Below are 27715 nucleotides of genomic sequence, written 5' to 3' on the forward strand. Positions count from 1 at the left end.
GCTCCCCGGCGTGGCGGGTTGATGGGCTCCGCGGCCCCGGGGCGGCCGAGGCTCCCCCGCGGCTCGGGCCGCGCTCCGCGCACGGCGGCGCGGCGCCGGCAGCCCCCGCCCGCCTGCCCCCGCGACGGGCGCCGCGGGCTTTAGACGGGAATTTTTTTCATTTTTCTTAGCTTTTTTGGGCAAAGCCGTAGCGAGCGGCGACTCTCTCCCTTCCCTTCCCACCATCTTTATTTTTTCCCTTTTTTTATTTTTTCTCCAGTTTTTGATTTTTTTCTTTTTAATTCGGTTTTTCTGTAAATTTTCTCGCAGCGGGCGGAGGCGCGGCCGGCGCATCCCCCCGCGGGAGGCGGCGGGACCCGCGGCCCCAGCGCGGAGACTGGCGCATGCCACAGCCCGCCTCGGCTCCGCTGCCCCCCGCCGCTGCCCCCCGCTGCCGCCGCATCCCGCCTGCCGGCCCCTTCATGCTCGGCGGACGACATGCCCGTTTTGTAGCCGGGGGCCCCTCCTCTCGTCCCGCATGTTCAGGACCAAACGCTCGGTGCTCGTCCGGCGGCTCTGGCGGAGCCGCGCGCCCGGCGGCGAGGAAGAGGAGGAGGCGGCGGCGGGCGAGCCCAGCGCGGCGGCGGCGGTGGCCGAGCCCCGGGCGCACTTGGGCGGGGGGCGCGGGTGCTGCCCGGGCAAGGCGGGCCGCGGCGGGCGGGCGGCGGCGGGCGCGGAGGCGGAACTGAAGGCGCTGACCCACGCCGTGCTGAAGCGGCTGAAGGAGCGGCAGCTGGAGGGGCTGCTGCACGCCGTGGAGTCCCGCGGCGGGGCGCGGACCCCCTGCCTGCTGCTGCCCGCCAAGGCCGACTCGCGGCTGGGACAGCACTGGTACCCGCTGCCCGTGCTGCTCTGCAAGGTGTTCCGCTGGCCCGACCTCCGCCACTGCTCCGAAGTGAAGCGGTTATGTTGCTGTGAATCCTACGGCAAGGCTCACTCCGAGCTCGTCTGCTGCAACCCGCACCACCTCAGCCGGCTCTGCGAGCTAGGTACGGCGGCAGGGAATGGCAGGGGATGCAGGGGGTGCGGGAGATGGAAGGGTGCAGGGGTTGGAGCAGTACAGGGATGGAGGGGAGACAGGGGTGCGGGGGTTAGAGGTGTGCAGGAGTTGTAGGGATGCGGGAATACAGGGGAATGGCGAGCATACAAGGTTGCAGGGGATTCAGGGGTGCGGGGGTTGGAGGTGTGCAGGGACTGGAGGGCATGCAAGAGATGGAGGGGATGCAGCGGTGCCGGGGCTGAAGGTGTGCAGGGAATGGAGTGCGGGGTGCGGGGGATGGAGAGGGTGCAGGGGCTAGAGGTGTGCAGGGTTGGAGGGGATACGGTGGAAGCAGCCCCACTCACCTCCCAGCCCACAAAACTTTTTTCCCTTCTGGAGAAAAACAAAACAAAACAAAACCAAGCCACAACAAACAACAAATCCCAGAACGCGCGCAAAAACTTTCTATTGCCGTGGTTTATGTATTTCCTTTTGTATTTAGGGGAGGGGGAGACCCCCCCACCCCCCTCCTCTGGGACCCCCTCCCCTCCCGGGGGCCCCGGCGCTGCCTCCCCGCCGTCCCCGTGCGGTGCCGGGGGATTAAGGGCCGGGCGGCCCCGGCGCTGCCGCGGCTCCGCCGAGCCAAGGAGGCCCCGATCAGACAGCCCGAGCGGCAGATAGCAGGGAGACTGGCGCCAGACGGCCCCTTTTGTTTATCTGACAGCTAAATATCAAGGCAATCACCGCCTCGCTGCCCTGCCTCCAACCCCCAGAGCTAAGACAAACAGTTTTGCTAAAAGAATGCCACTGTTATCATAAGTTCCTATCTTTTTTCTTTTTTTTTTTTCTTTCTCATGGCTCTGCCTTTATTTTCTCTGTACTTCTCTAATTCCAGAGTCTCCCCCTCCACCCTACTCCAGATATCCAATGGATTTTCTCAAACCAACTGGTAAGTAGACTTTTTTCAGTGCAGGGTAAGAGATAAAAAATGGGAAAACAGCCCCTTTATCAGGGAAAGCAGTCTCCTGCCTTTGTCATGCATTTCGCTCTTGGGTTGCTTGTGTGCTTCTGTGCCTCCTGCTACCCCTGTAAGAATTAACATATAAGTTATCTAAGCCACCTTGTGCACAAAGTAGGATTTTAAAACTCCGGCAGGAAACTTCAGAAGGGATTGCAGTGCAGCGCAGACCTGTGCTGCTTGAGTCAGCCAGGAAAACCATAGGCTCCAGTTGGAAATGGCAGTGCTCCCGCACCCCTGGGTGAATTTTTAGGGATTTAGGTTGGGGTCCAGCACAGCATCTCCCTGATGCCTGGGAATCCCAACGAACCTTGATAGACGGACTGACTAGAAATCTCTCTTGAGTTTTATAGGAGCCTGATCCTACCTCATCAGGTTGAAAAAAAAAAACGGGAAAAGAGGTTGAAAAGTTCTTTTTTCTGACTTTTTAAATTTAAATTTCTTAGCACCACTATGCATGCCTGTTGCTTGTAATTGAATGTCAGGGTGCCAGGGGAGAAGCCCATTTGAGGCTGGCACCAGCTCTTTTGCGGTTGTCTGCATAAACTCTTGGCTGGCAGCGAGCTCGCCGGGTGTGAGATAAATGAGGCTGGGAGAAGGAGGAGAGGTGGGGAGGATCGGAAACGGGGGGAGCTCAGGAGGAGCAGCTCCTGGCTTCCTGAGGATTAGTGGCTCTGGAGTGCTGGCTGGAGCACGGTGGTCTCTGTGGTCGTGTCCCGCGGTTGTGGCAGACAGGGGAGGCACGGCACTGCAGGGAGGCAGAGGTAGATAGATATTCCTGAAGACCAGTGTCAGGTTGGTTGGTTGGGGTTTTTTGGCCAAAGGAACAGTGTCTGTAAAATCACCCCTCTCCAGTGTCTCAGGGCTAAAAGAAGCCCCAACCGTGAGGCTGCTCTGGTGCTGTGGTGGGGTCTCATCCTGCTTGCTGCTCCCTTGGAGGATGGACTGTTGTTTTCACCCCCTGCAAACTCTTTGGGAACACTAATAAGTCTTTTTTTGCCTTGCGGAAATAAACAAAGTTGTTTAACAAACAATTGGGTTGCAAAGTATGAACTATCTTGCCTTGGTGTGAAAAAAACAGGAGATAAGGGCTCATGAATGAAAGAGGAACATCCGGAATAGGTTCAGCATCCCAAGCATGTGCTGGAATGCAGAAGGGTTGTCCTGTAATAGACTCTGAGGGTCTGCTGGATCATGAAGTTTTGTGGGTTTCACATAATATTGACTGCATCCCTGCAGTGCTCCCTTAAAAGTTCCTATTTTTACCTTCACGGCTTTTCTTTCCACCCATTGATGGTCCTGGGATGCAAAGTGGTTCAGAGCTGTGGGAGAGAAGGGTTAAAGCTTGATTTTGGTTTCCTGCAAAGATGTTAGGATAAAATCTATTAGCAGGATTTAAACATTCAATCTGCCTCTGCCAGGATCTCATTTTCAGTTAGCTGAATGATATATTTATTCATTAGCAAGTGTTGACATAAGGTAGCAAAATGTGTGTAAACAGAAAAGCAGCAGAACATGAATGTGCCATTTCGAAAGGAAAAGTTATTCCTATTGGCCAATAGGAAGTGATTAACGCTGCCCATCGGAAGCACAGAAACAACTGGGTTACTCACCAAAAAGTCCTCCTTTTTTTTTCCTTTTTGAAAGAAAAATCTGCTTGGCAGCGGAGCTCTGACTAACGGGGCTGTGACAGGCACCAGCGGAGCCTGGAAGTCTGTGGTGGCAGGTGGGTTTTGTAAGCTCAGGGTTTCTCAGCATTTCCTCTGCAGAGGACTGAGGGTTTCCCGTCCCAGCCTCTGTGCCATCTCCTGTGGCAGCTGCCCAGCTGCATGTTGAGAACTCTAGGAAGGTGTGAACATTTTTTTACCTGGCTGATGCTCATCAGCCGTCTTCTCACCTGGGACCTTGGGCGGGAACCGTCCCTATGTTTAGACTCTATCAGTGGAGCTGGGAATGTTCTTCCAGCAGAAAGCTTCTGCTTTTCCACTGAGCATGATAGTAGTGGTAAAAGTTTTTTAAGTGTTTAGTGCCATGTCTTGTAAGTGCTTTACATGGAGAGACAGGCAGGTATTAAACCTGGACTGGTGTGGGCTCGGGCAGAGGCTGCCAGATCAGAGAATCAAGAAAGGATTTGTGTTGGAAGGGACACTAAAGACCCTCTAGTCCAACTCTCCTGCAATGAGCAGGAACATCTTCAACTAGACCAGGTGGCTCTGAGTCCCATCCAGCCTGCCCTTGAATGTTTCTGGGGTGGAGCATCTGCCATCTCTGTGGGCAGCCTGTGCCAGTGCCTTACCACCCTCATCATTAACAGTTTCTTCATTCAATCTCATCAAAATCTCTCTTCTCTTTTAGTTTAAAACCCTTACCATGGGGATTAAATCAGTTTTTCTGGAGGGGATGGAGGCTGAGACAGGCTGTATCGCAGGCTGGAGGAAAGTAGGGATGGACAGGGAGCTGGGAGTCCACTGCAGGCAGTGAAATGCCACGTCAGGCTGTGTTGGTAGGATAGATCTGGTATTTGTGTACTTGTTGTAGAACAGAAAGATCTGCCCTTGATGGCTGAGTTACCTGAGAGAAGGCTGTAGGTCAGGCTGGCTTGCTCATTCATAGAATCCCAGAATGGTTTGGGTTGGAATGACCTTAAAATTCATCTCGTTCCAACCCCCTGCCTTGGGCAGGGATACCTTCCACTAGACCAGGTTGCTCCAAACCACCTCCAGCCTGGCCTTGGACACCTCCAGGGATGGGGAGGACTTTAATCAAGGGAAGGACTTTCCCTCTCCCTCACACAGGACGTTGGCAGGGATGGATGATGGAGGTGTGTGGGCACTCAGCATTCCTTATGTCCCTGCTGGAGTTGCCGCTTGCAGCCGTGCTGAAAGTGAGGTGGATAGTAGTTCCCTCATAATTCAGGGAGATTTTTGATGAAGCTTTAAGTGGGACAAGGGGCTGCAAGTGGCTCCACTGTGCTCCTGCATGACTGGTCTTGGTGGTGCTGGAGTGTGAGAGTGCAGGAAACTCACCGAGATGTTGCTGCAGGGCCGAATGCCCTCCTGTGGCGTCAGCTTTCAGGGGAGCTGGAGGTTTGGCAGCTCCCAGGAGCTATTTGACACCTTGCAAGGTTGGGATGGTGGCCAGAAGGAATAATTTTGTGTCTCTACAATGGTTTTATGCTGTGGGAAGGCAGTGTTGGGAGGAGATTGATGCGTACCAGGCTTGGACAAATCCTGGTTTGGGTTGATCCTGCCACCTCTCTGGTGCCGAAGGTAAAATGAGCCCCAGTGCCCCCTAATAACAAAGAGTCCTGGGCAGCTCTGTGGGTGGTAGGAGGAGTGCAGCAATTAATCCAGCCACACACAGGGCAGAGACCCCATGAAGGTTCTGACTTTGGGTTCATTCCACACCTGACTGTCATGGTTGGTCTAGAGTTGAGCTGCAGCAGCTCTGCATTTTTTAAAGAGACTTCAGGGGGTGATTCATGGATGAGGGGAACTGTCTTGTTGGGCGATGGGACACGGGAAGGGAACTGAGGAAGAAGTGTGCAAGCACACACCCCCATTGCTGGGGTTATATATTTGAAGTTTGGATAGGATTCTGTCCTGCCTGATGTGGTAACAGAGAACCTGGTCACGTATGATCCCTACGGCAAGACAACATGGAAAGGACCAATTATGTCCCTTATCCACAGGAACTCCTCAGGGAACTGTAGCTGCGGGCACAGGGAGCCCAGGGCAGGGCAGAGTGGTCCAGCCTGTGTTCAGAAAGCATCTGTAGCTCAAGCACTTGAAGCCATCAGAGGGGAAATGGCAGGGGAATCTTCTGTCTGGACTAAAAAGGGTTAAAAAAAGTAAAACCCCTATTTCTTTAAAGCATAGAAAGCACGACAAGGCATTTAGAGAGCATATCATATACAGTATTTCACAAGTAAGTCTATTTCCTGTCTCCCCTATTGTTTTCAGTTTGATTAAGTATATCCTGTTAAACTGTATATTCCTGTTAGGGCTTTTACTTTACTCTGATAAAATGAGGTTATGCAGACAGGTATTTCAGGGGTGGGATCTGGAAGAATTGCTTTATCAGTAGGAAGAAAATCATTTTTGGCTCTCCTGGTGGTGGTCCTTGCTTTGAGATACAGATGTGAACGAAATGATCGCATAGGGAGCCCAAATTTGGTGAAACCCAAAGTCCCTGAGGACCAGAAGTTTACATGAACTTCACAGGTCTTCTCAGGCTTGTTCTTCAGCTTGTGGTCCCACATGGTAGTGACCAAAAAGCTGGAGTTGGTCCGTAGGACCAGAAGGTTGGTGTTGCTTCCGGCTGTTGTCACCTGGAGGAGCAGGCTTATGATAGAAAGGTCCAAACCTTGAGCTCCAGCACCTGCATGCATGGGGAGAAACCTCTAAAGAAGCAGCCAGTCTTACCCTGCCCTTGGGTGGTGCATGGAGGAGTAGGTCCAGTTTCCCAGGAGGTGGCAATAAGATCTGCCAGCAGCTGGTGGTGACAAAAACTGAATGGGGCACCACAAACTCAGCCCGATTGCTGCAAAAGGGCAGCAATGAGACGTTTCCCTTTCGGTTCCCATTTTGGTGAGTTACAGGTGTTGACTAAATTGGGTGCATAAAGTCACGATTTAAGAATTTTTGGAAGCTTGCTTGCATCAGAAGGGCGACAACCTTGATGTCCTTAGCCGGTGACTTGTCCAGAGAGGTGGCAGCCAGCCTGTAATTTCTGACGGTCTATAATCAGCACTGGCTGGTGATGAAGCGCAGCCTTGACTGAGACAACGAGTTAGGGTGGATGCTTCTTGATGAACTACTGTCTCTGCACGGACAATTAGTAATCTCTTCCTGCTAAGCCCTTTGGAATGTGTGTTCTGCTTGGGGCGATGCTGGGAGCCTGCAAAGAACCACCTATATACTGACTTTTTTTTTTTTTTCCTTTTCCTCTGCTCCAGCAGATTGTCCAGACTCTGTGCCTTCCTCCACTGAAACAGGGGGAACTAATTGTCTAGCCCCTGGGGGGCTCTCAGGTAAGAGATCTCTTGTTGCCCTTGATCTTGGATGTGGGTTGCGTTGGCTGAGGGTCCCGACAAAAGGCGAAGTGATGCTGGGGAGTTTTGGGAATGCACATCACTGAGAAGGGTGTGCTTGGAGGGGGAGCTGGGCTTCATTTCAGTAGCAGCTGTGTACCTCTTGTGCAAAATGATGTGTTGAAATCCCAGACAAGGTTCTCCATCCCTGAAAGCCTGTATTTCCTTCGAATTCCAGCCTCATTCTCCATTCATTTTTGGGCTGAGGCAGGAAGAGGCAAAAGGGCTGAGGCAGGGGAAGGCAAAGCAATGTTGGTTGACCATTCATTTGGATGCGTGGATTATGGGAGCAGGTGCTTAAGGTGCTCGTACCTTAAAGAAGGATCTGGTGTCAAGGTCTCCTTGACTTGGTGGGGGCATCTCTGGTCTCTGGGATGAGAGCCCTACTCAGATTTGGCTCCTCGTAAGGTTACCAGCATCCCGCATCTGTTGCACAAGGCTCATGGTGCCCAGGGAGGAAAAGTGGCCTGTTTCTTTGTAGAGGATGTAGCAGAGAGAGTTGATGATCCTTTCGTATTCCTTCCAACCTGAGGTATTCTATGATTTCCGCTGTTTTCCTGTTTGCCATCTCCCTCAGCCTCCTGTTTCAGGATGGAGGCTCATAAGGTGGTTTCCCCACCCCTCTTGGGGTTTGCATAGAGACATAGAGTGGTTTGGGTTGGAAAGGATCTTTGAAGGTCATCTAGTCCAACTCCCAACCCCATTTCCAAGGTGTGATGTCTCCAGCACCTCACCTCTCACCCCAGACTGGCCACCTCAGTGTCTCTACCAGGATTAAAGTGTCTGAAACCATGTATCTGCAGGTACTGGCTGATGTTTGAAGGTGCCTGCCTTTGTGGGGATGTCTCCTTGATTTATGATTTATTCATCACCTTGAAACTGGCATTCAGAATTAGGTCAGCGGCGGCTGCACGCACGCATGCATCTGCCCCTGCCTCTCTCCAGGAATTGCGTTTGGTGTGGATGTGATGTCTTTAAGTGAGCCTTGTTTGTTTTTCTTTGGGTGTAATATATACCCTGTCTGTTATTTGAGAGGGGAGCATATTGTTTGTTCAAAGGCCCTAATGAGAATTAATCAAATGAAGGGGGAGAGGGAACAGGGAAACTTGTTGCTGTTTGGGTTTTTTTTCTTAAGGCAGCTTTGGGTTTTTTTATTTCATTTACTATTGGAGCCTATAGCTTCGGGGAATTTAAAAAAAGACACTGTAGAAAGAAAAAAGACAAGAAGCAAAACAACACAATAAGAATGTTGTTAGATCTTTTTTTCTTTTTTTTTTTCCTTTTTCCTCCTGAAATACACCCGTTGCAGAGGGGAGGAGAGAGTTCGGTTCCACAGGATACCACATGAAATAAGCAGAGGAAGTACTCGCTTTTAAAAGGGGGCTTTCTGTAAAGTTCAGCCTATTGATAACATCTCGTCTGGCAGCTCTGCTCCCGAAGGGAAGGCGGGAGGTGGGGGCTTGGGCTGCAGGAAATAACATGGCTCGTTCCTGGTGCCTCCCAAAGGGCTGTGGGAAGGGGACCCCTAGCTCCTTAATTGAGCTTCTTCCCCAAATGAAAGCACATTTCCACCTGAAAATAGGCTTTTAACTTACTTTATTCTATTGTTATTATTTCATTGGATTGGATTTTTTTTTTGGTCGCCCTTATCAAACGTTCTCCCCCCTCCCCAAGCCTGGAAACAGAACCTTTTACGATCATTAACCGCTCTTTTTTCCTCCCCAAATGTAATTGTAGCCATTTAGTTTAATGAGGAGCTGATAGGAGAGTTGACTCTTGAAGGGATATGGTTAGCTACCCAAGCCCTGAAACAAAGCCGAATGCCTCCACATGAAAGAGCATTTGTTTTGAATTTGCTCTGATTTACTGGCATCTCCCTTCCGCGCGCTGAAGTGCAGCGCTGAAAATTCCCAACTGGAGAGACCCAGTCAAGAAAGGAAAATAAATGCACTTTGGAGCAATCCTCCAAAGCTCATTTTCTCCTCCTTTTTTTCCTACCCCCTCCTGCATATTTTAGTTAGCAGAAGAGTGTGTTTGAAGAGGGCTTTAATGAGTTATTGGCAGGGTACATGGCCAGCGCTTTGGCTTGGTGTTATCTGTGTTCAGGCAGATGGGGATGGGTGATGCTGGGTGGAGAATCCAGCCTCCCTCATCTCCTCCAGACCTGTACATGTTGGATTTGTGGCTCCTTGATGAAAGGATGGCTTAAGAAAAGGAAAAAAACCTGTAATTATTTTGGTAGTTTGGAAACTGGAGTGGGTGTGTGAGGAAAAAGACGTCACAGGTGGTGGTTGTTGGTGGTGGGTTCCTGCAGCACTGCAGCCTTTGGTCATCAGTCATGGGTGGTGGATGCTGGTGTATTAGCAGAGATCAAGGTCAGTAGATCTGCTCTGATGTCTCAAAAAGCAGGATTTGGCAAGGAAGATCACTCTCAACGCTGAGAATTTGGGAATGGGGCCAGCCTGGGGTTCATGGCCGCTCTGGCAGGGGAATGCGCAGACGGGTTGAGAGGATGGTGGCAGGGAGAGCTTTGAAGGGACTCAAAGCGAGCATCCTTGCAGCTCTCCATGAGGAGCCTTTGATGAGGAGGAGTCTCAGATCAGCCACTGCTGGGGTCTGTCTCTTGCTGGGGCTGCAGGCAGTTGTGTTGATGGATACCAGAGGCTCTGGAGGATGTGTGGCGGGGGGAGTGGCATGGCCAGGGGGATGTATGGGGAGTGTTTCCCCCTTGTGATAACTAATCTGAGCTGCTCTTTCCCTCCCTCCCTCTGCTTTCTGTTCTCCTTCCTGACCCAGGAATGCAATCCTGGGTAGTCCTTCACACCATGCTGGTGTCCTCTTCTCATCCTACCTCTGCTCTGTCTCCCCCAGCCATCCCATTCTCTGGCTGATGTACCCCTTGCTTCCCCCAAGGCACTGGCTCTCACTTCTGTATTCTGGCTTTTATTTATTTTCTTATATCATCTTTATTTTTATCAGTGGTCAGCCTGTGGGTGGGTCAGGGCTCCTCGCTCACGTTTTCTCCCCCTGACGTGGTTGTGCTCAGGTATTAGTAGCCAGATCCTTTCTGTCCTCAGTGTGGTTAAAGAGCAAAAATATCCCATTGGAGATAAAAATAATTCCCGTAAATAGGAGACAGAGGGTGGTTTTCCTGTATTTTGAGCTGACTTGTTCTCAGCCAATGTGTTTGGTTACGACTTCTTTCAAACAAGCAAAGCCATGCTTGGAGAACTTGGAGGTGGCTGGCCCGTGGTCTGGTGGCATCAGATTGGTGGGAGCCAGATTCCTGTATGACCCATGGAGAAGCTGTGCTCCAAGGGTAGAAGTGAGCTGGTGGTGTTTGGTGGTGTTGGTGCTGAGTCTCCATGGAACATGATCCACCAGCCCTGGACATCTCTGTCCTGACCCGTGTGTGGTGTGGGGCTGGTGGCTCTCGGCTGGTGGAAGGTTGTGGTGTCCATGGTGGGTGAGGAAGTGGTTCTCCAGTAGGACAGGTGAATAGTGCTGGATCTGCTGGCAAAGCAAAGCTCTCAAGAAGCCCAGAGCTTGTCCTTGGAGAGGGAAAGCAAGTTGAGCTGGCTTGTGTCCTTGCCACATCCACTGCCTTTTTTATAGAGGTTGTTCCTATAATACCAAACCTGAGAGTTTTTCTGGATTTTGGCCCAATCCTGTTGATTTGCCCAAACTCTGGAAACACCCCAGGGTCTCCAAGAGCCAGTGGATGTTGAATGATAATACTTGGTGGGTGCTGGATCAAAGTTCTGCAAGCCTTGAGGCTGGGAAACCCACAAGGCTCTTCTGCAGCAGGCACAGACTCAGTTTCTCCCTCCCAACTCCACACCAAACACGGGGAAAAGATTTCCCCAGGCTGGAAAAATATTAGCATCATTCCCTACTCCAGCTCTCTGTGCTGTGGGACCTTGTCTGGTTTAAGGGACCTCTTGGCTGATTGACATTTCATTCCAAAATTGCGGACAGGCCGGGAATGTTTCACTATGCCTCTGATCCCCGCTGGTATCTGCTCGACGGGGAAGAAGCACCTTGTCCAAATCCGGAGATATTTGCCCCCCGAAGCGGCTCCCCACCACTCTCCCCCCGCCCGTGTAAACAGGATCCTGTGCTGTGTCTCCGCCAGAGCCCTGCCTGTGTTTTCCCGTTCCCCCTACTTCCACCTCCCTCCCCTACGGAGTTTATAACCTCCTGTGAAATGCCTTTATTTACAAATTGGCATCCTATTATAATCTGAAATTGAGACATCTTCCTGTGGAACTAGGATTGTATATTTGTCCCAGGGATAAACAATTGCTTGGGAATTTTTTTTTTTCTTTAAGTCACTTATTTTTGGTTTATTTTTGAGCCTACGTCGTTTTAATATTTTTTAATTTGCTTTGAGCATCGCAGGGCGCTGCACCCTTTCCTTCCCAGCCTCGCTGGGAGACATGACCCCCTGCTCCTTGCTTACCTAAAAACCACGATCCTGTCCTGGAAAGGACAAGGTTATCAGGGGTTAACGCCAGGATGACAGCACTGGAGCCTCTGGAGCAGAGCAGGCTGCCTGCCAGACTAGGAGCCTCCCGGCTCGCCTCGCACATCATCTGACCGTGGCCGACTGGGAGGAGGGAGCTGGTGCTTGGCACCGGCCCCGGGCTCTTGGCTTGGCCACCCGCTCTGGTTCCTCCAAGCCCTGTGAGGGCTTTTTTTTTTTTTTTTTTTTTTAAAGGGGGTTCTCACCCTGTGGGGACCCCCCTGGGACACAGCCGGGATCCTCCTCCCAGCTCCGGGCGTTTCACCGATTAAAATCATTCCAGAGCAAATAGAATACATTTAATAATTACTTTTAAGTGCTCTGGAGCCTCTTGAGCCTTTCCTAGATACTCTTCTACAATGTGTTTTAAAAAAGAAATGATAGCAGAGGTGCTGCCCCCATTAGATAGTTTCAATCCATACCTGTACAGCTTCATTAAACCCATTTTTCCAGACGCCAGTAGATTTTCCCAGCTGAAAGGTGCCTTTGGAACAGCTGATGATAAAATGCAGGCGATCCTAGAACCAGCAAGTCTGTCATAGGGGGATAATGGTGGGAACAGTGATGGGGACCATGATGGGGTCCACCTGTGTTTTAATCCCACAGCCTGGCACTTTTTAGGGAAGAATGAGGTTAGAAAGGCGAATTTTGGAAGTTGGGTGTCGGTTCAAACCGTGCTCTGCTCACAGTAGCTGTCCTGATGACCGCCGGCAACTTGATCACTGGGGACATTTAAAACTCCATGGGACAAAAACACTCGTAGAGGAGCAGCCCCGGGCTGGCAGGGATGCAGGCTGCATCGTTTCCATCCCTGCTGTCTGCCAGTGGGTATCACTTACACTAAAGGAACCAGTAACATTAGCCACATGCACTTCCCCACCACGGGCATGGGGGGATGCCTGTTTCCAGCCACGGTGGCCAGCACCGTAAACCTCCCTGCTGGCTTACAACGGGGTGCAGCCCGTTTTAGGGTGCCCAGGAGGAAATTGTGTATAGGGACCCTGTCCCCAGCCCTAGCTGTGCTCCAGCAGGGTGACGGGCTGGGTGGTGGGTGGGTGCCAGCCCCACCGCCTTCCCCTGCTGGCGTGAATGACCCACGCCGCAGCCTGGCCGCCTGCCTACTGTCACAAAGGAGCTTCCTTCCCAGTTTATTTTCAGCACTGGGATATTATTAACTGCTGAGGCACAGTCTCTGTTCTAACCACCCTCGCTTTTTGCCTAAATCGCTTTGTTTCGCCCGCCGTCAGCGTGCCGGGGCCGCTGGCATGGCTGTGGTGCCGCAGGGGCACCGGCTGCGTCACGGCTGCTGTTGAGGAACAGAGGGCATGGAGGAGCCTGATCCTGCACGGGGCTGAGGGCGGGCAAGGGAAGGAGCTCAGCAGCTCACAGGATTTCCGCCTGCTGTCTTTGGATTAGCCCCTGGCTTTTCTTTTCTTCTTTTTTTTTTTTTTTTTCTATTCTTCAACTTCTCTTAATAAAAGCAACATCTTGGGTGTTGCTGTCTGCCTTTTTCTCGACAAGTTATTTTACTTTATTTTATTTCTCTCTTTTTTTTTTCGTCTTTTTCCTTCCATTTTCTTTTCCTGTTTTCCCTCTTTTTTTCTTCTGTTTTCCTTCTTCTGCTTTTTTGTCTTTTTCTCCTTCTTCTGCTTCTTCTTCTCCTTCTTCTCCTCCTTCTTTTTGTCCTTTTTTTATCTTCCTCTTCTCCTTCTTTTTCTTCTTTTACTTCTACTTGTTTTCTTTCTTCCTCCTGTTTTCCATCTCATTGTTTCCCTTCTTTTTTTATTTTCCTTCTTAATGCAAGAGAAGAGCTTTTCTGGGCAAGCTTTGCAGGGATTTTCCATCCCCATCCACGGGAGGGGGGCTTGGATTCCCTGTGCACAGACCTGCTGCCACCCTTGGGGGGGTCTTTGCCCATGGGCTCAAGTCATCAGTTCCAAAAAGCTTTTTCCAGGGTGTTTTGTGCTGCTGGGGATGTGATGTGGTGTTGCTAACAGACAGCCCTTTTCTCTCCTTTCTAATTTCTTTTTTATTTTTCCCCCATTTTTTTTTCCCCTCCCCTCTTTTGGGTTGCCATTTAAATGCGTGATGATAACTTTCACCCTGTTAATTAACAGGAAACATTGGGACAAGACAGGAAATTACATCAGTCTTTTATGAGGAAAGAGCCAAGAAAAAAAATGCAAGAAAACATAGTTATTAGTGAAAGGAAAGAAAGTGCCAGGGGAGGGAAAAGAAAGAAAAGGAGAAAAAAGGAGGAAAAAACACCATCTCATAGGTCCTGCTTTTCCAAGGGAGGCTGTTCCAGTACTCGATTTTACTTTTATTATGTTGAAAAATATTTGACTAGCAGGGTCACCTTTGCTTGAGCGCGATGGTCCAGCTTCCCGAGGAATTTTTTTTTTTTTTATTTTCATGCTTTTTCTCAGCTTCCTTCCCCAAACTGTGAGGCCTAGGAAGCTCTTGGCCGGGAGACTAATTTTGGTTTGGCTGCTCAGCCCTTCAAATTGGTCCCCACCCAGTGTCATTATCTTGGTTTTGACTTGCAAGGGGAAAGAAAAAAAAACCACCCTGTAAGAGCTGGCTCAGCCCTTCTCTACCCTTTTAACCTCACTACATAAAAAACCTACTGGCTTCAGCCTCCCTGGTTGGGTTGTGCTGGCAGTGCTGAAGCACCGTGGGCTGGTGGCAGGAGGTCCTGGTGATGCTCTTGGTGATGCTCCTCTGTGTGTGATGACCCGTACCTGGCTCTGTGGTCCTTCCTCATCCTCCCGCAGCGACCAAGTGGGATCCCTGTTGGGGCACTGGGGTTTGGTGATGCAGCTTTGGGGTGAAGTCCTGGCTCCCATGGCTTTCCTGGCTTTTCGCTGAGCATGTGGAAAGGCAAATTTTGCCTTTTAAGTAATAATTCAGAACTGCTCGAGCTCTTAACCCTAGCGGCAAATATGTGCCTTATAGGTGTACATAATAAGTGAGACTGTGGATGGTTAAATACTAATCAAAATCCATTCAACCTCTATGTGTAGGTTGAATATGGATGGAGATAATTTATTCTATATATAATATATAGAATTATATAGGATATAGTCAACATACTTTGTAGATATATATGTTGAATATATTCACTATATTCATTGTATATTGAATATGTTCCATATTTGTATAGAATTCTATATAATATTTATATAGGTTGAAGAGGTTTTGTTCATAGAAACCAGAACTGCATCAGTAAGAGGTGACTTTGTGGTGGAGAAACTCGGCTGTTAGGAAGGTGGTGGAAGTTCAGACATCTGTCACTTTTGCAAGTGGTGAAGTTGGCTGTGGATCCAGTGATTTTTGGTGATGGAAGGCTATGGGTTGAATGTATGGGTGATGAAAATTACCAGGCGTCACTGCTGAGGAGGAGCCCCCACCATGGTGGGTGATGCAAAATCATACTAGTGCAGTTGAGTGTCTGTTTGCACATTGGTGTGCAAGGTGAGGTTTTGAGTAGAAAAGCAGGGAAAATGGCAAAATAGTCAAGAAACTAAGCCATGAGATGAGGTCCTGCTCGCCCACGCGAGATGCTGTCAGTGACCCCGTGGCTGGGCTCCGGCAGCACCTTCCCAGGCAGAGTGGACGGAGTCAATAACTCCATAAAATCATTCTTCGAGCAGGAATCAAGTAACAGGAGTTTTATTTGGAAAAGGAGCTGGGAGCCTGAAGTTACATCACTGCATTTGAACTGATGAATTCATTTTCTTTGGAAGCCAGTCTGAGACTTTTTAGCTCACGATAAGGAACAAACCCATAAATCATAGGCAGATGCCTGTAGTTTTCCTGTTCTTTGTCACAGCCAAGCATGGAAAATGTATCCTGGGTGTCAAGAGCATGAAGCCTTGGCTCACCTGAGAGTTGCACTGCAGTTATTTTCTGGAGAAGCTGATGTGATGCTGGGCTTGCCAAGCTCCAGATTCCCTGGGCATTATCCCTGCGTGAGGATGCTCCTGGGTCTTAGTGATGCCCAGATCCTTTGGGTTTCATCCCCATGGGAGGATGCTGCTGGGTGTTGGTGACACCCCAGATCCCCTGAGTTTTGCGTCCATGGGATGATGCTGCTGGCTCTTGGTGACAGCCCAAATCTCCTGAGTTTTGTCCCCAGGGGAGGATCCTGCTGGGTGTGGGTGATGCCACCCCAGTCGTGGCAGGTCCCCACCTGGGACATGGCTCTGCTGTTGCCACCAGCAGTGGGATGAGATGAGCCACGAGGAGCTTTTGGTTTTTTTTTTTTAACCCGAGTGCTGCCGACCTGCCCCGTTTTCTAGCCCGGGGCAAACCTCTGCTGGCCTCTGTCTGCAAGAAGGGGGTGCCAGCTCCGCCGGAGCGCCGGGAGGGTTAATTACTTAATGAATATAATATTCTCTATAATTGCTACGCGTTATTAATCCAGAGCAAAGTGAGAGGCGAGGGGAGGGGTGTGTGTGCATGGCCAGGCTTGTGAACTCCTTTCCAACGCCATCCATCCTGTCTGTCCATCCTTTGATTGCCCCCTACCCGGGCTGGGGCTGGTGCTGTCCGTGTGTCCATCCGTCCATCCCTGGGCGGTGACCGTGCCCGTACGCCAGCGTGCTCTGCTGCCTGCTCTTAGGAATAGGCGTGATTAGATTATGAAGGCAGACAGAAGTAATGATTAACTTTTTCAGTCTGCCTGCTGTCTCCAGTCTGGCGCTGGGTGTTTTTTTTTCCCCCTAAGTAGGCCCTGGCCCCGCGTTGACAGGGTATTAGGTTGTAAAGAAAGCCAGGAGGAATGAAGGCAAGGGAGGGAGGGGAAAGGGGAGGGAGGGAGCCTTTTCCATCGGATCCGGGACTGGAATTTATTGGCAGGAATGCAGTAAATGCTCCAAATGCCAGCCCAGCTAAACAGTTTTCATAATTGTTACGGAGTGGGGCACGATGAACGTGAAAAGGACTTTTGTTCCTACTCTACTTTTTCCATGGGTTTACATCCCTGCGAGGGAGATGCTGCTCTGGGAAAAGTTGCTGGGGCAAGTGGGCATTTTTATTTTTTTGGTGTGTGGAGAAATATATATTTACGTCTGTTTTCAGTCTTTAGGGGAGAATTCCAGGTCAGTGTGCTGCAGGGAGAGGTTTTTTTTCACTACTGGAATGAGAATGAGAACAGCAGCGATGCTGTGTTGTGTATGTGTGTGTGTGTGTGTAACGCAGTTGGGGGCGGGGGAAAGATCCTAACACACATCTGTGTATTAGGTATCCATTTGGAAATCCTAAACTGCTCTACTTCAGGTTTTATTAAGGTCTTAACAAGGTTTTTAACAGGTAACCCACATAGCTACATGTTGCTAGTGGAGAGCTGAGGCTTCCCTGGGGGCTGTATCCCTGTTCTTCCCAGGGCATCCCTGGGCGCTGAGGGACCTTCCCTGCAGCACTGAAGCTTTATGTTTCATTGCAAAAGCTTTTTAAGGTCATCCTCTAAGCCCCAGCTGGCTGACTGCATTGAGGGGGGCTGTGACCCCGTGGCTGGCACGGCTCTATGGCCTCTGGTGGCTTTGGCATCTGCGGCGTGATTTATCCCAGAAAGGTGATGGGCAGGATGCTGCCACAGGAGCCTCCAGTGCAGCCCAAGCCGGGAGAGAGATTCTTGGCAAGCTCATCCTCACGTCTGATTTGCATTGCAGTAAGCCAGGAGCCCTTTGTGTGCTGGTTTCTCTTTCTCAGAAGGTTTCTGGTTTAGATCTGGGTTGGGTATGGGTGGGGAAGAGGTGTGTCCTGGTAGCTGCTGAGGCTGAGGCATGGAGGTGGTTGCTCCTCTCTGGGAGCTGGGGCTGCTACCAGCCCTGAGTCACTTGGGGCTCCCAGGGCAGCATCTCATGAGTGCTGGCTGTCGTTTCCAGATAAGTCTGTTGGCTGATTTGTTACAAAAGTGAAATTATTCCAGGTTGCCCTCAATGAAGGGGAGAAGGTTGGATAGTGCATGGGGCAGTGGAGCACCTGCACCACCTCCTGAGCCAGCAAGTCCCCACCAGCACAGAACAGCAATGGGGACACATGCAGCAAAAATAGGATTTCTGGGGGGTTTTCACATGGATCTGCATGCCCTTGTGCCTCTTTGGATGGTCTGGGACTCTTAAAACCCCCATGGATTTTGGCAGGGCCGCTTTGGAAGGGTCTCACCTCTTTCAGCATCCCTTTGTCCCACCCAACTGTCGAGTTGGAGCTTGGGGAAGGGATTCCCGTCCTACTGCTTTTTTGAAACAAGGGAAAAGTTTTCCCACACCTTTGAGGGGTGCAGAAGGAGAGGCAGATAAAGAAGGTTCTTTAAATTAAAACTTCAAAAATAATTAGGCTGACTGTATACTAAACAACAGCAAAGAGGCCCATTTACTGTAAATATTATGAATGGATTTGGCTGGCTTCTTCATCCCCACCCTTCCTCTAAGGCTTTTCTCTGAGCTGAGTCGAAATTCGGCCTTCAGACAGCACGGTACTCTATAATTTGCATGGCTGATGAGGCCTGAAGCCTGGTACGGAGGAAACTGGAGTCAGCTGGCTCCTCTAACCACTGGAGACAGGCAGACAGGCATTTTTGGTGTGTGCTTGCATATTTTCCCCCCCGCCCCACTGCCTTGTAGCTCCAGCCTTGCTTGGCTTTTAAAGAGAATGGTCACAAGAAAAGGGTTCTTCTCTTCTAGAGTCGTTTTTAGCCGTGGTAATTGATTAATCACTGTAATTAGACAGTAGCAGTGACTAATAGGATGTTTATGAATCAAATTTCTGGTTTGGTGTACTCCATGAACTCGGCAGTTTCACTTGGGTTCTTTCTTTGCCGTCCTGCAAAGCAGGGGACATGGATCACCCTATCTTTTTTAGTATATTTTTTAATATTTTTGGACATCATTCCTGGTCCAGCCTTGGCATCTGCCAAGATGTTTGCTTTTGAGTCTCTGAAGGTCTGCAACAACATGCTTGTAGGGCTCCTTTCTTTCTCACTTTTATGTTCTTGCTGAATTAACCCTCAAAAAGGTCAGGGCTTGGTTCTAGGCTGGGGGAAGGCTGACTCAGGGCCACCACCAAGCTGGGATGGGAACCTGAGGGGATGTCCTCAGGGGTGAATCATCTCTACCCACCATCTCACCTGACCTCATTTTTGTCCTGATTTCACAAGGGGGATTCCCAGATGTGGGGAAGGTGATGGCAGTTTTTCGTTGGGTCACCTGCGGACCAAGCAAAGCCCTCCCAAAATTTCAGGTCACTGTTAATACAAACCTGAACCAAAGCCCTAGAAAAATGGGGAAATACAAGACTCCTTCCCCTGATGGCTTCTGCCATATTTTATCCTGCTTGACCTCATCAGACTCAATCTTAGTAAACATCAGCAAATTGAAATCTTGCGGTGAAACTTAACATTTATTTTCATGCAAGGTTGACTGATTTTGCACGGAACAAGGAGCCATTTGAGTGATTGATTGGACAACTTGCTAATAAATTTAAAAAGTAATCTTAAGGCTCTTTAGCCTGCATGACTACTGTATATGCTGAGTAATAAGAGCCGTCTAATTAGACATAGACACAAATTTATGGTCTAGCCTGTCAATCCGCGGATTAAGGACTGCATTAAGTACCTACTGACACGATGGGCTGTAGTGGCTCTTAAAGAGATGTTATGGTCTATCATGTCAATAATCCACAGATTAAAGGCTCCCTAAGTAGGTGTTGACGTGACAGACTGTCTCAGCTCTTGGGGGCTCTGGTGCTGGGGAGGTGGAGCAACCCCCAGGCCCCCTGGGCGGTGGCATCCCTGCAGTAGGTGAGGGTTTATTTCCTCTGCAAACAACAGGAGCTTTACACAGGACCATCCTCGAAGTTAGGCTTTCAAAAACCATCCCAGCCATCAAGAGCAGGGGCTCCTGAGGAAGGTGAAGCTGTCTAGCCCTGGTATGCTGGGAGGTACATAAGGTCTGGGGCAAACACTGCTATGGGTGGACCCTCCAGGCTGCCCACAAACTTTGTTAAAGGCACAAAGCCCCTTTTCTGCAGCAGGATATATCCTTTAATGTGGATTTATCCTTTATTTGGCCTTTTTTTCCCTTTGCTTTTGCTGAATGTTCCTGGAAATCTAGCTTTTAGGTATTTTTCTTTGTTTTGGTTTTTTGTTTGTTTATCTTTTTTGTTTTTTGGGGTTTTTTTTTTGTTTTGTTCTGTTCTTCCACCCTGTAAGTCACCTGAGAGACTAGAAAGGAAGTAGGATTTCCATTTTGGGTGCCCATTTTTCTTTGTTTTGATGAGCACACCATGCTCTGTGTTCTCCTCACCTTGGTGTAATGTCTTCACTTCTGAAGTAAGGGGCCAGGGGAATGTTTTTCCTGAGGTCCTACAAAATCAGCACTTGCCAATAACAGGAGGGGCAAAACTGCAACTGGAGAAGTCCTGAGGACCCTCCAGAAGAGCATTTAAAACCCCGTGAAAACCTCTGGGTTTTGTGTCTCCGTCTCCTGCATCTCAAAGAGGAGGAGAAGATGAGGGTCATGGCACTGTCCTGGACACACAAATGCCACTTAAGGTCAGCCAAGAGAGATTATCGGGCGCGAGATGTGCTGAGCTTGGTCTCAGCCCTGGCCCCAGCCAGACACGTTGTGCTGACACCAGTCCAGCCATTTTTTTTTTAAGCACAAATGCCCTCCGTGTGTGCTGATGGATAAAGGAGGAAGGACTGTAATGTGTTCATCTGCTCCTTGGCAGTGCCCATGGCACTTATTTTCCAGCAGAAAGCTGTCTTCTAGAAAGCCAGGCAGGGTTCTCTCCAGGTTTTTGAGTCCCCCAACAGCACAAGGACCTGGAGCTGCTGCAGCCAGTCCAGAGGAGGCCACCGAGATGCTCCAGGGCTGGAGCCCCTCTGCTCTGCAGCCAGCCTGGGACAGCTGGGGGTGTTCAGCTGCACAAGAGAAGGCTCCAGGGAGAGCTCAGAGCCCCTGGCAGGGCCTAAAGGGGCTCCAGGAGAGCTGCAGAGGGACTGGGGACAATGCATGGAGGGACAGGACCCAGGGAATGGCTTCCCAGTGCCAGAGGGCGGGGCTGGATGGGATATTGGGAAGGAATTGCTGTCTGGGAGGGTGGGCAGGCCCTGGCCCAGGGTGCCCAGAGCAGCTGTGGCTGCCCCTGGATCCCTGGCAGTGCCCAAGGCCAGGCTAGAGCTTGGAGCAGCCTGGGACAGTGGAAGGTGTCCCTGCCCATGGCAGTGGGTGGAAGAAGAGGGGCTTTAAGGTCCCTCCCAACCCAAACCATCCTGTGATTTTTTTTTTAAATTAGGAGACTTTTGTTAGTAGTTCAGGGTAGATGCTCATATAGTGAGTATTGTGCCAGGGTTGATGTTTGTTGGGAAATCCAGACCCAGGAATTAGGGAGAGGAGGGGGTGAGATGGTGAGAAGTTTAGGAAGGTCATGAGAAGATGCCCAGGATAAAAACTGCTCTTTTGAAAAATAAATGTATATGCACATATGTTAGAAAAAGTGTACATACGTGGTTCAGAACACTTCTGCTGTTGGACAGTTTAATTTGCCTCTAATCCTGATGTCATCGATGAAAGATCCAATTACATGCTTTTAAAATCCTCATCAGGAAGGCTATTTTATTGCCATTTTCAGCAGTGAGTTGTTATCACAGATACTGCTGATAATTTCAACAGCCCTTGACGTGGTCAGCTGGGAGCAGTCCTGGCAGGTCAGATAACTCAGTGTGTGCTAAACTTGCTCTTTTCTTTCAAGGCTGGTTGACTATAGGAAAACCTTTAGCTAAAAAAAACCAGAACAAAACCAAAAGATCTCCAGCCTAGCTCCCCTCTACATTCATGAACCTGGCACTGGGACAAGGCTGAGATCTGAAGGACGACAGAGATCTAAAACAACCCCAGGACAGGAGCTGTGTTGTTTTAGTTTATTATTATTGCTTTCTAAATTCAATTTTGCTAAAATGCTTTGCTTCTTTGTGAATTAAAAAAAAAAAAAAAAGAACTTTTTCTTCCCAAATTCCTAATAAAACTGCTGGAGCTTGGAAAGAAAAAGTATGGATGACATGCTTTCATCAAGTTAAAACTCACCATGTGATGAGGAGAAAAGCCACACCAGAAATATCTCGCCAAGCAATGGGAGATGTGAGTCCTTCTGCCATAGCTTGGAAAAACCAAGTGTGGGACTTGATAAATTTGGGTGTTTCTGTGGTGTGAATGTCCCATACCCTCTGCTGTCTCTTGACCTCTTTGGTTTCTGCAGCTGTCAGTTTTTTGGGGTTATTGCTTTGTTATCCCATGGCCCAGGATTTCTGTACGGATGAAGCATTTTCAGGAGGAGCAGGATCATGCCCTGAGCCCACAGACAGCATGTGCACCCCCAGTGTGCAGAAATCCTGACTGTGGTCTTTTATTGAGCAATTTCAGGCAGGACTTGAAGTTTGTGAGGGTCAAGGCAAGTGGTGGGGAACCTCAGAGCCTCTTGTGCTGATTGGTGTGTTGGGAATTAGCTGGGATGATGCTTCTATGGAGGACAATGGATGCATTGGCAAAATTGGGGCAGCCCCTCAGGAAAATCCAGGAAGGTGTAAAAAATGTGGCAAAAAGAAAGTTTTCCAGTGGGAACAGGATATTTTGTAATGTGGTTGTGCTGGGGCATCACTGCTGATGAACCATCTGCACCAAAATTACAAAACATGTTACCCCAGGGGCTTTGGGGTATTGCCTTGATTTCCCCCCTCTATGAGGAACTAGTGTGAATCTCTAGACCTGACTAAGAGTGATCAATACAACTAATTCCCTAAATTCCTGAGGGCAAACTCACTTTATTTTCAGTTATTTCTATACTATTGTTTCTTGACAATGAGCTTGCACAAGGCGCCGGGGGGAGGCTGCCAGAGCCTCAAGGCAGGCTGTAATGGAAACCATGGAAAATCCTAATAACCCAGTGATAGCAGCAAATGGAAGGATCCTTAATAACGAAATAATAGCGCGGATGTTTATAGCATTAAATATTATCATTGTTTGCTGGGATATGGGAACGCTCCCAGTTTGCTGGGAGTTTTCCAGCATTTAGAAAGGGATGTGTTTGCTCCGAGGAGCTCGTAAAAACGATGCTTTTAACTCAAAACAGGGATCCCAAAGGGTTTGCAGCTGTCTATGGGCTGTCGCACACGAGGATGTGTTGAGGAGGATGTGGCTGTGAATTTTCCTGGGATCTGGGTTTTTGTGTGAGTTTGCCGCAGGCGGAGATGGGAGCTGGATGGTGGGTGCCTGCCATGACCCCAGGTTGCACAGGGTGAACCCAGCAGGGTGTTTTTGAGCATAATACTTCTGTTTGCTTCATTTGCACAGATCCGTGATTATTGCCACCAAAAAAAGCCTTTTGGGAGGAAAAAAAGAAGTCTGTCACTGTAGGAAGCGTCTCTTGAGTCACTTTTTCCTTCTCTCCTGCCACCTCCTCTCCTGCCTGAGTGATGCCACTCGCTTTTCCCACCCCTTTTCCTGGCGGATGCCAGAACCAGGGCGGCGGGTGGGAGCAAGGGGGCTCTGCCGGGGTCCCAACAGCAGCAAAAAGAGGCTTTGGTGGTGGCTGGCAGGGAGGCCTGAACCTGTTTATCTGAGCTCTCCCTTGTATTCTCATGGCTTTTTGACTAGACATGCAGTCAACAGCCGAAGCCCGCAAACGGAAGAGGCTCTGGCATATTTATACTGTGTGCTGGCATCAGCTCCTTAAAAAAAAACCCAAACATCCCGGATTACCTAAGATTCGTCCTTGAGGTCTGGTCACCCCATGTCATTCAAAAAGCTAGTGGGATTCATTCATGAACTTCCAGCCCTCCATAAAGGTCTGTTCATTCATCGCCAAGGCAGTTTTCTATTTTTTTTTTTTTTTTTTTATTATTGGTAGGTTTGGTTTTTTTCGTTTCCTTAAATGTTTTAGCAATTAAATAGCTCTCTGTAAGCAGCAGTGAGCTAGTTGTTACATGGTCTTCACTAATGCAAGCACAAATACCAGGTGAAAAAGTCCTCTTCTTCCCCCTGCCACCTCCTGAAAGGGATGCTTTTATGTTCAAATTGAGAAAAACCTATAGGAATTTCATCAGGGGTCCAATGGCTCCAAAATTCCCTCAGCTGCTGTAAAACAAAACCCAAAAGGCTCTGAATATCATCAGCAGGCCAACAGTAAGGAGGGAGGTGGTGAGTGGCCAACAGAGTTCCTCCTTTGGATGCAGGAGCATCCTTCCTCTGGATCCAGAAGCATCCCTCCCATATTCCTCTGTCCCTCAGGCAGGTGGTGGAAGCTCCACCCTGGGGGTGTTTCTTGCCCCTCTGGATGCACTTTTGCGTGGAGGGCATCCCATTTGGGTTTGTGGGGAGGCAACCCAAACTGCCCACCCTGCCCCTCCTCAGTGCCAGGTTTCAGCATCACATAAAGTTACCCACAGCAAAGTCTTGTGAGGCACCAAAAAAGGGAGGTGGAAGGACAAACTGGGGTGCACCTTGACAGATGCTGTGCCAGGGACCACCCCAGCATGACCATAACCCCCATCCCTGGTTTAACCTGGGAATGAGGGTCCCTGTTTTGAGGCATACACAGTCAGGCCCATTTTTAGTAGCTGCCTCCAGCAACTGGAGAAATATTTTCCTCGCTGGCATAGAAATGAGGAAATTAAAAGTGTGTGGCTGGGCTTTTTTTTTTTTTTTTTTTTTTTCCCTCTTCTCTTAAAAGCACAGTGCAGGGCTTGAACGAGATGGGAGGAAAATGCCTGCACTGGGAAAATGGGCTTATTAATAGCAAAAAATAGAGAGAGCAGGCAGCCAGCACGTTGCCCTGGGGAGGGTGGGTTTAGGGGGAGGGCTGCAGGAAGAGCTTTGAGTTGCTGGGTCACCCACCATCCCAGCTCCAGGAGTTTCTCCCATAGTTCAGGGGATTATTTTGGTAGTGCTCACTAACTTGCATTCCCAGCTTGATTTTTTTTTTTCTTTAATACTATTATAGAGATGAATAGTTCCCAGGTCTTAACATGCCTACTGAGGCTGGAAGGAATTACCCGCTGAGCAGCGCCAGGCTGCTTGGGATCCTCTGTCAGGAAAAGGGGCTTTCTCACATTTTTTTCCCTCCTCCTGCCTTGCTTTTTCCTCCTACATCATAGCCACGCTGCATGGGGTAACTATGGGAAAGGGAGTTGAGAGAAGGGCTACAGCAATGAATTTCTATGGTTTTTTGCAAGTTCTTAGACTGTTTTTGTTAACACGTGTGAGATTTTTGGTTCCCTCTATCTCTTAGTGCTTCCCATGGGTGTAGGGTGTCATCTGATGTGCCCATAACATCCATCACTCTGGCCCTGCAGGCAGGGAAAAGCCCCATGAACCAGAGCAGTCAAGTTCTCGTCCCCTCTGGTCCCACGGGGTGACTTTCAACGTGGTTTTCTTAGCAGCACCTCATTTTTTTCAGTGTCTGTGCACAGTAGATTGTTCATGGAAATGCATCCATTATTTGGTGGGTGAAAATAAGGGGGTTTGGGTGTTTGGTTGCATGAGCATCTCACCTCTCCTGTTGGCACTGGAGGTGGTCCTGGTGTGGGTGAGGGTGACTGTGCCGTTGGGGCTGCTGTTGTGCCTGGAGCCACTTTTGGGAAGGTGGACCTGGTGATTCAGGACCCATAAATCCAACTAGAACGAGGCACTGGAACAACACAGGAGTGCCGCAAACCTGGAAATGTTCTTTTGGAAACAGTGGGTTCACTGTGGACATTGATGTACGTGTGGACAAGATTGTGAAGGCATGGACAAGCAAGGTCCTGCCTGTTCTGCATTTCTTTTGGTTTGTATAAATTCCCTTGATGCTAAATCTCTCCTTTTTTTTTTTTTTTTTTCTGTTGTTCTGCAGATTCTCAAGTTCTTCAGGAGCCAGGGGATAGGTCACACTGGTGTGTGGTGGCATACTGGGAAGAGAAGACACGCGTGGGTCGGCTGTACTCTGTCCAAGAGCCCTCCCTGGATATCTTCTATGATCTACCTCAGGGGAATGGTTTCTGCCTCGGACAGCTCAACTCAGACAACAAAAGCCAGCTGGTGCAGAAGGTCCGCAGCAAGATCGGCTACGGCATCCAGCTCACCAAGGAAGTGGACGGCGTGTGGGTGTACAACCGCAGCAGTTACCCCATCTTCATCAAGTCGGCCACACTGGACAACCCCGACTCCAGGACGTTGCAGGTTCACAAAGTGTTCCCAGGGTTTTCCATCAAGGCTTTTGACTACGAGAAGGCATACACCTTGCAGAGACCCAACGACCACGAGTTCACGCAGCAGCCATGGACCGGATTTACCGTGCAGATCAGCTTTGTGAAAGGCTGGGGCCAGTGCTACACGAGACAGTTCATCAGCAGTTGCCCCTGCTGGTTGGAGGTTATTTTCAACAACCGGTGACTCAAGACAGAGTGAACTCATGACATCTATACTACTTTGCTGCTATTATTTCCTTCTGAGTGCTTGCTTTTCGTGCAGACTTTTTGTTTTTTTTGTTTTGTTTCGTTTGTTCACCCTTCCTCGTTTTGAGAAATAGCTTATGAAAGATTTTTTTTTTGTTTGTTTTTTGTTGTTTTTGCCTTTGGGGTATTTTGATAAATATATCTATTTTTTAAAAGTGTGAATGACCAATAACTCTCACAAGGGCGAGAGAAGGGTGCAGTGGGGATAGATCACATGAGATAATAACTTCACGCCTCTCAAAAGGATTATCCAATGGGGATCGATGGATTTGAAAGCCACTAGCTCTATGTTACAGCTCCTTTTCTTGGACAACATAACAAGGTGACTGTATTTTTGTACGCACCACCTTCCCAGTGACGGTGACACCGAGACCCCTTCCCCAGCAGTGCTAACCCCGCGTTGCCGCCGAAGGATGGTGCAAAACCTTCCCAGACAGGTCTTTTACTGACCTTTTGTGTTTCTCTTGTTGCTGGGTTCATGTCTTGTCACTGTGTTCATTGTTCCACTGCTTTTTCTATGTTTTTTATGATCGTGGATTGATGTAAGGGGAGAAAACAACAGTGGGGGGACTTCGGGCATGGCCTGTGCTTGATCATTTGAGCTGAGATTTGAAGTGACAGAATTCTAAACCTAAAAATAAATAAAAACAAAACTAAAGAAAAACAAGTGGGAAAAACAAGAGAAAAAGTGTTCACAATAGTTGGTGTGTTGTAACCTGCTTAGATCAGGTTATCCAGGTACCACCTTATCTGGAAATGCAGTTGTGCTTTCATTTCTTCTTGAATTCATACACGAGTATGATACTTTTACACTGTTCTTAGCTCAATGAGCATGTTTAGACCTTAACATAAGCTATTTTTCTAAATATAAAGGTTTAATTGAACAAGAGAGCATTCTTCTTGGAACTTTAGCATTGTAGTGCTTTGGAAAAACACCCACAAAAAAGAAAGGACTCCTTAAAAAACCCTGAGATTTATTAAAGAAAAAAAATGTATTTTATGTTATATATAAATATATTATTACTTGTAAATATAAAGACGTTTTATAAGCATCATTATTTATGTATTGTGCAATGTGTATAAACAAGAAAAAAAGTAAGAAAGATGCACTTTGCTTTAATATAAATGCAGATAACAAATGCCAAATTAAAAAAAAAAAAAAAAAAGAGAACACAAGATTGGTGTTTTTTCTATGGGTGTTATCATCCAGCTGAATGTTTCTTTTTCTAAAGGAGTCTATGTTCCATTAAAAAATAAAAATGTACACTTGATCCCAAAACTGTGCCAAGTGGCTTTTTTTGTGGTGTGGATGAGGCGGACTGGAGAGATGCTGCTCTGAGTGAGTGCTGTGTGGGGTCAGTGGTGGGAGCACCCCCCCAGTTTTGTGTGGGGCCTCTCTGGGGTGGGTAACACCTGGGTGGTATCATCCTGAGCCTTGGGCTCTGCTGGCCTGGTTCGGTGCACACGGCTTTTGGGTCCCCAGTTTGGATGCACCCCGCCAGCCCAAGGCTGGAGGGACTGCCTGCACAAAATCTGCTGGGGTTGTTTTTGTTGTTCCTATTTCTCTT

The 27715-nt window shown here is 49.0% G+C and overlaps 1 protein-coding gene across 2 annotated transcripts; it reads left to right on the top strand.

Moving 5' to 3' along the window:
• Positions 1-93: 93 nt before the first annotated feature.
• SMAD7 (SMAD family member 7) lies at positions 94-27426 on the top strand. 2 transcript variants are annotated; one of them, XM_032096537.1, is made up of 4 exons: positions 94-1028; positions 1914-1967; positions 6994-7068; positions 25547-27426. In XM_032096537.1, the coding sequence occupies exons 1-4, from the start codon at positions 518-520 to the stop codon at positions 26083-26085; spliced, it is 1179 nt and encodes a 392-aa protein (XP_031952428.1). In that variant the 5' UTR covers positions 94-517; the 3' UTR covers positions 26086-27426. The 2 variants fall into 2 exon arrangements, with proteins under 2 accessions (XP_031952428.1, XP_031952429.1); XM_032096538.1 differs by having other exon boundaries at positions 6997-7068.
• Positions 27427-27715: the final 289 nt, after the last annotated feature.

Source organism: Corvus moneduloides, chromosome Z (genome assembly GCF_009650955.1).
Source record: "Corvus moneduloides isolate bCorMon1 chromosome Z, bCorMon1.pri, whole genome shotgun sequence".
Classification (NCBI taxonomy): domain Eukaryota; kingdom Metazoa; phylum Chordata; class Aves; order Passeriformes; family Corvidae; genus Corvus; species Corvus moneduloides.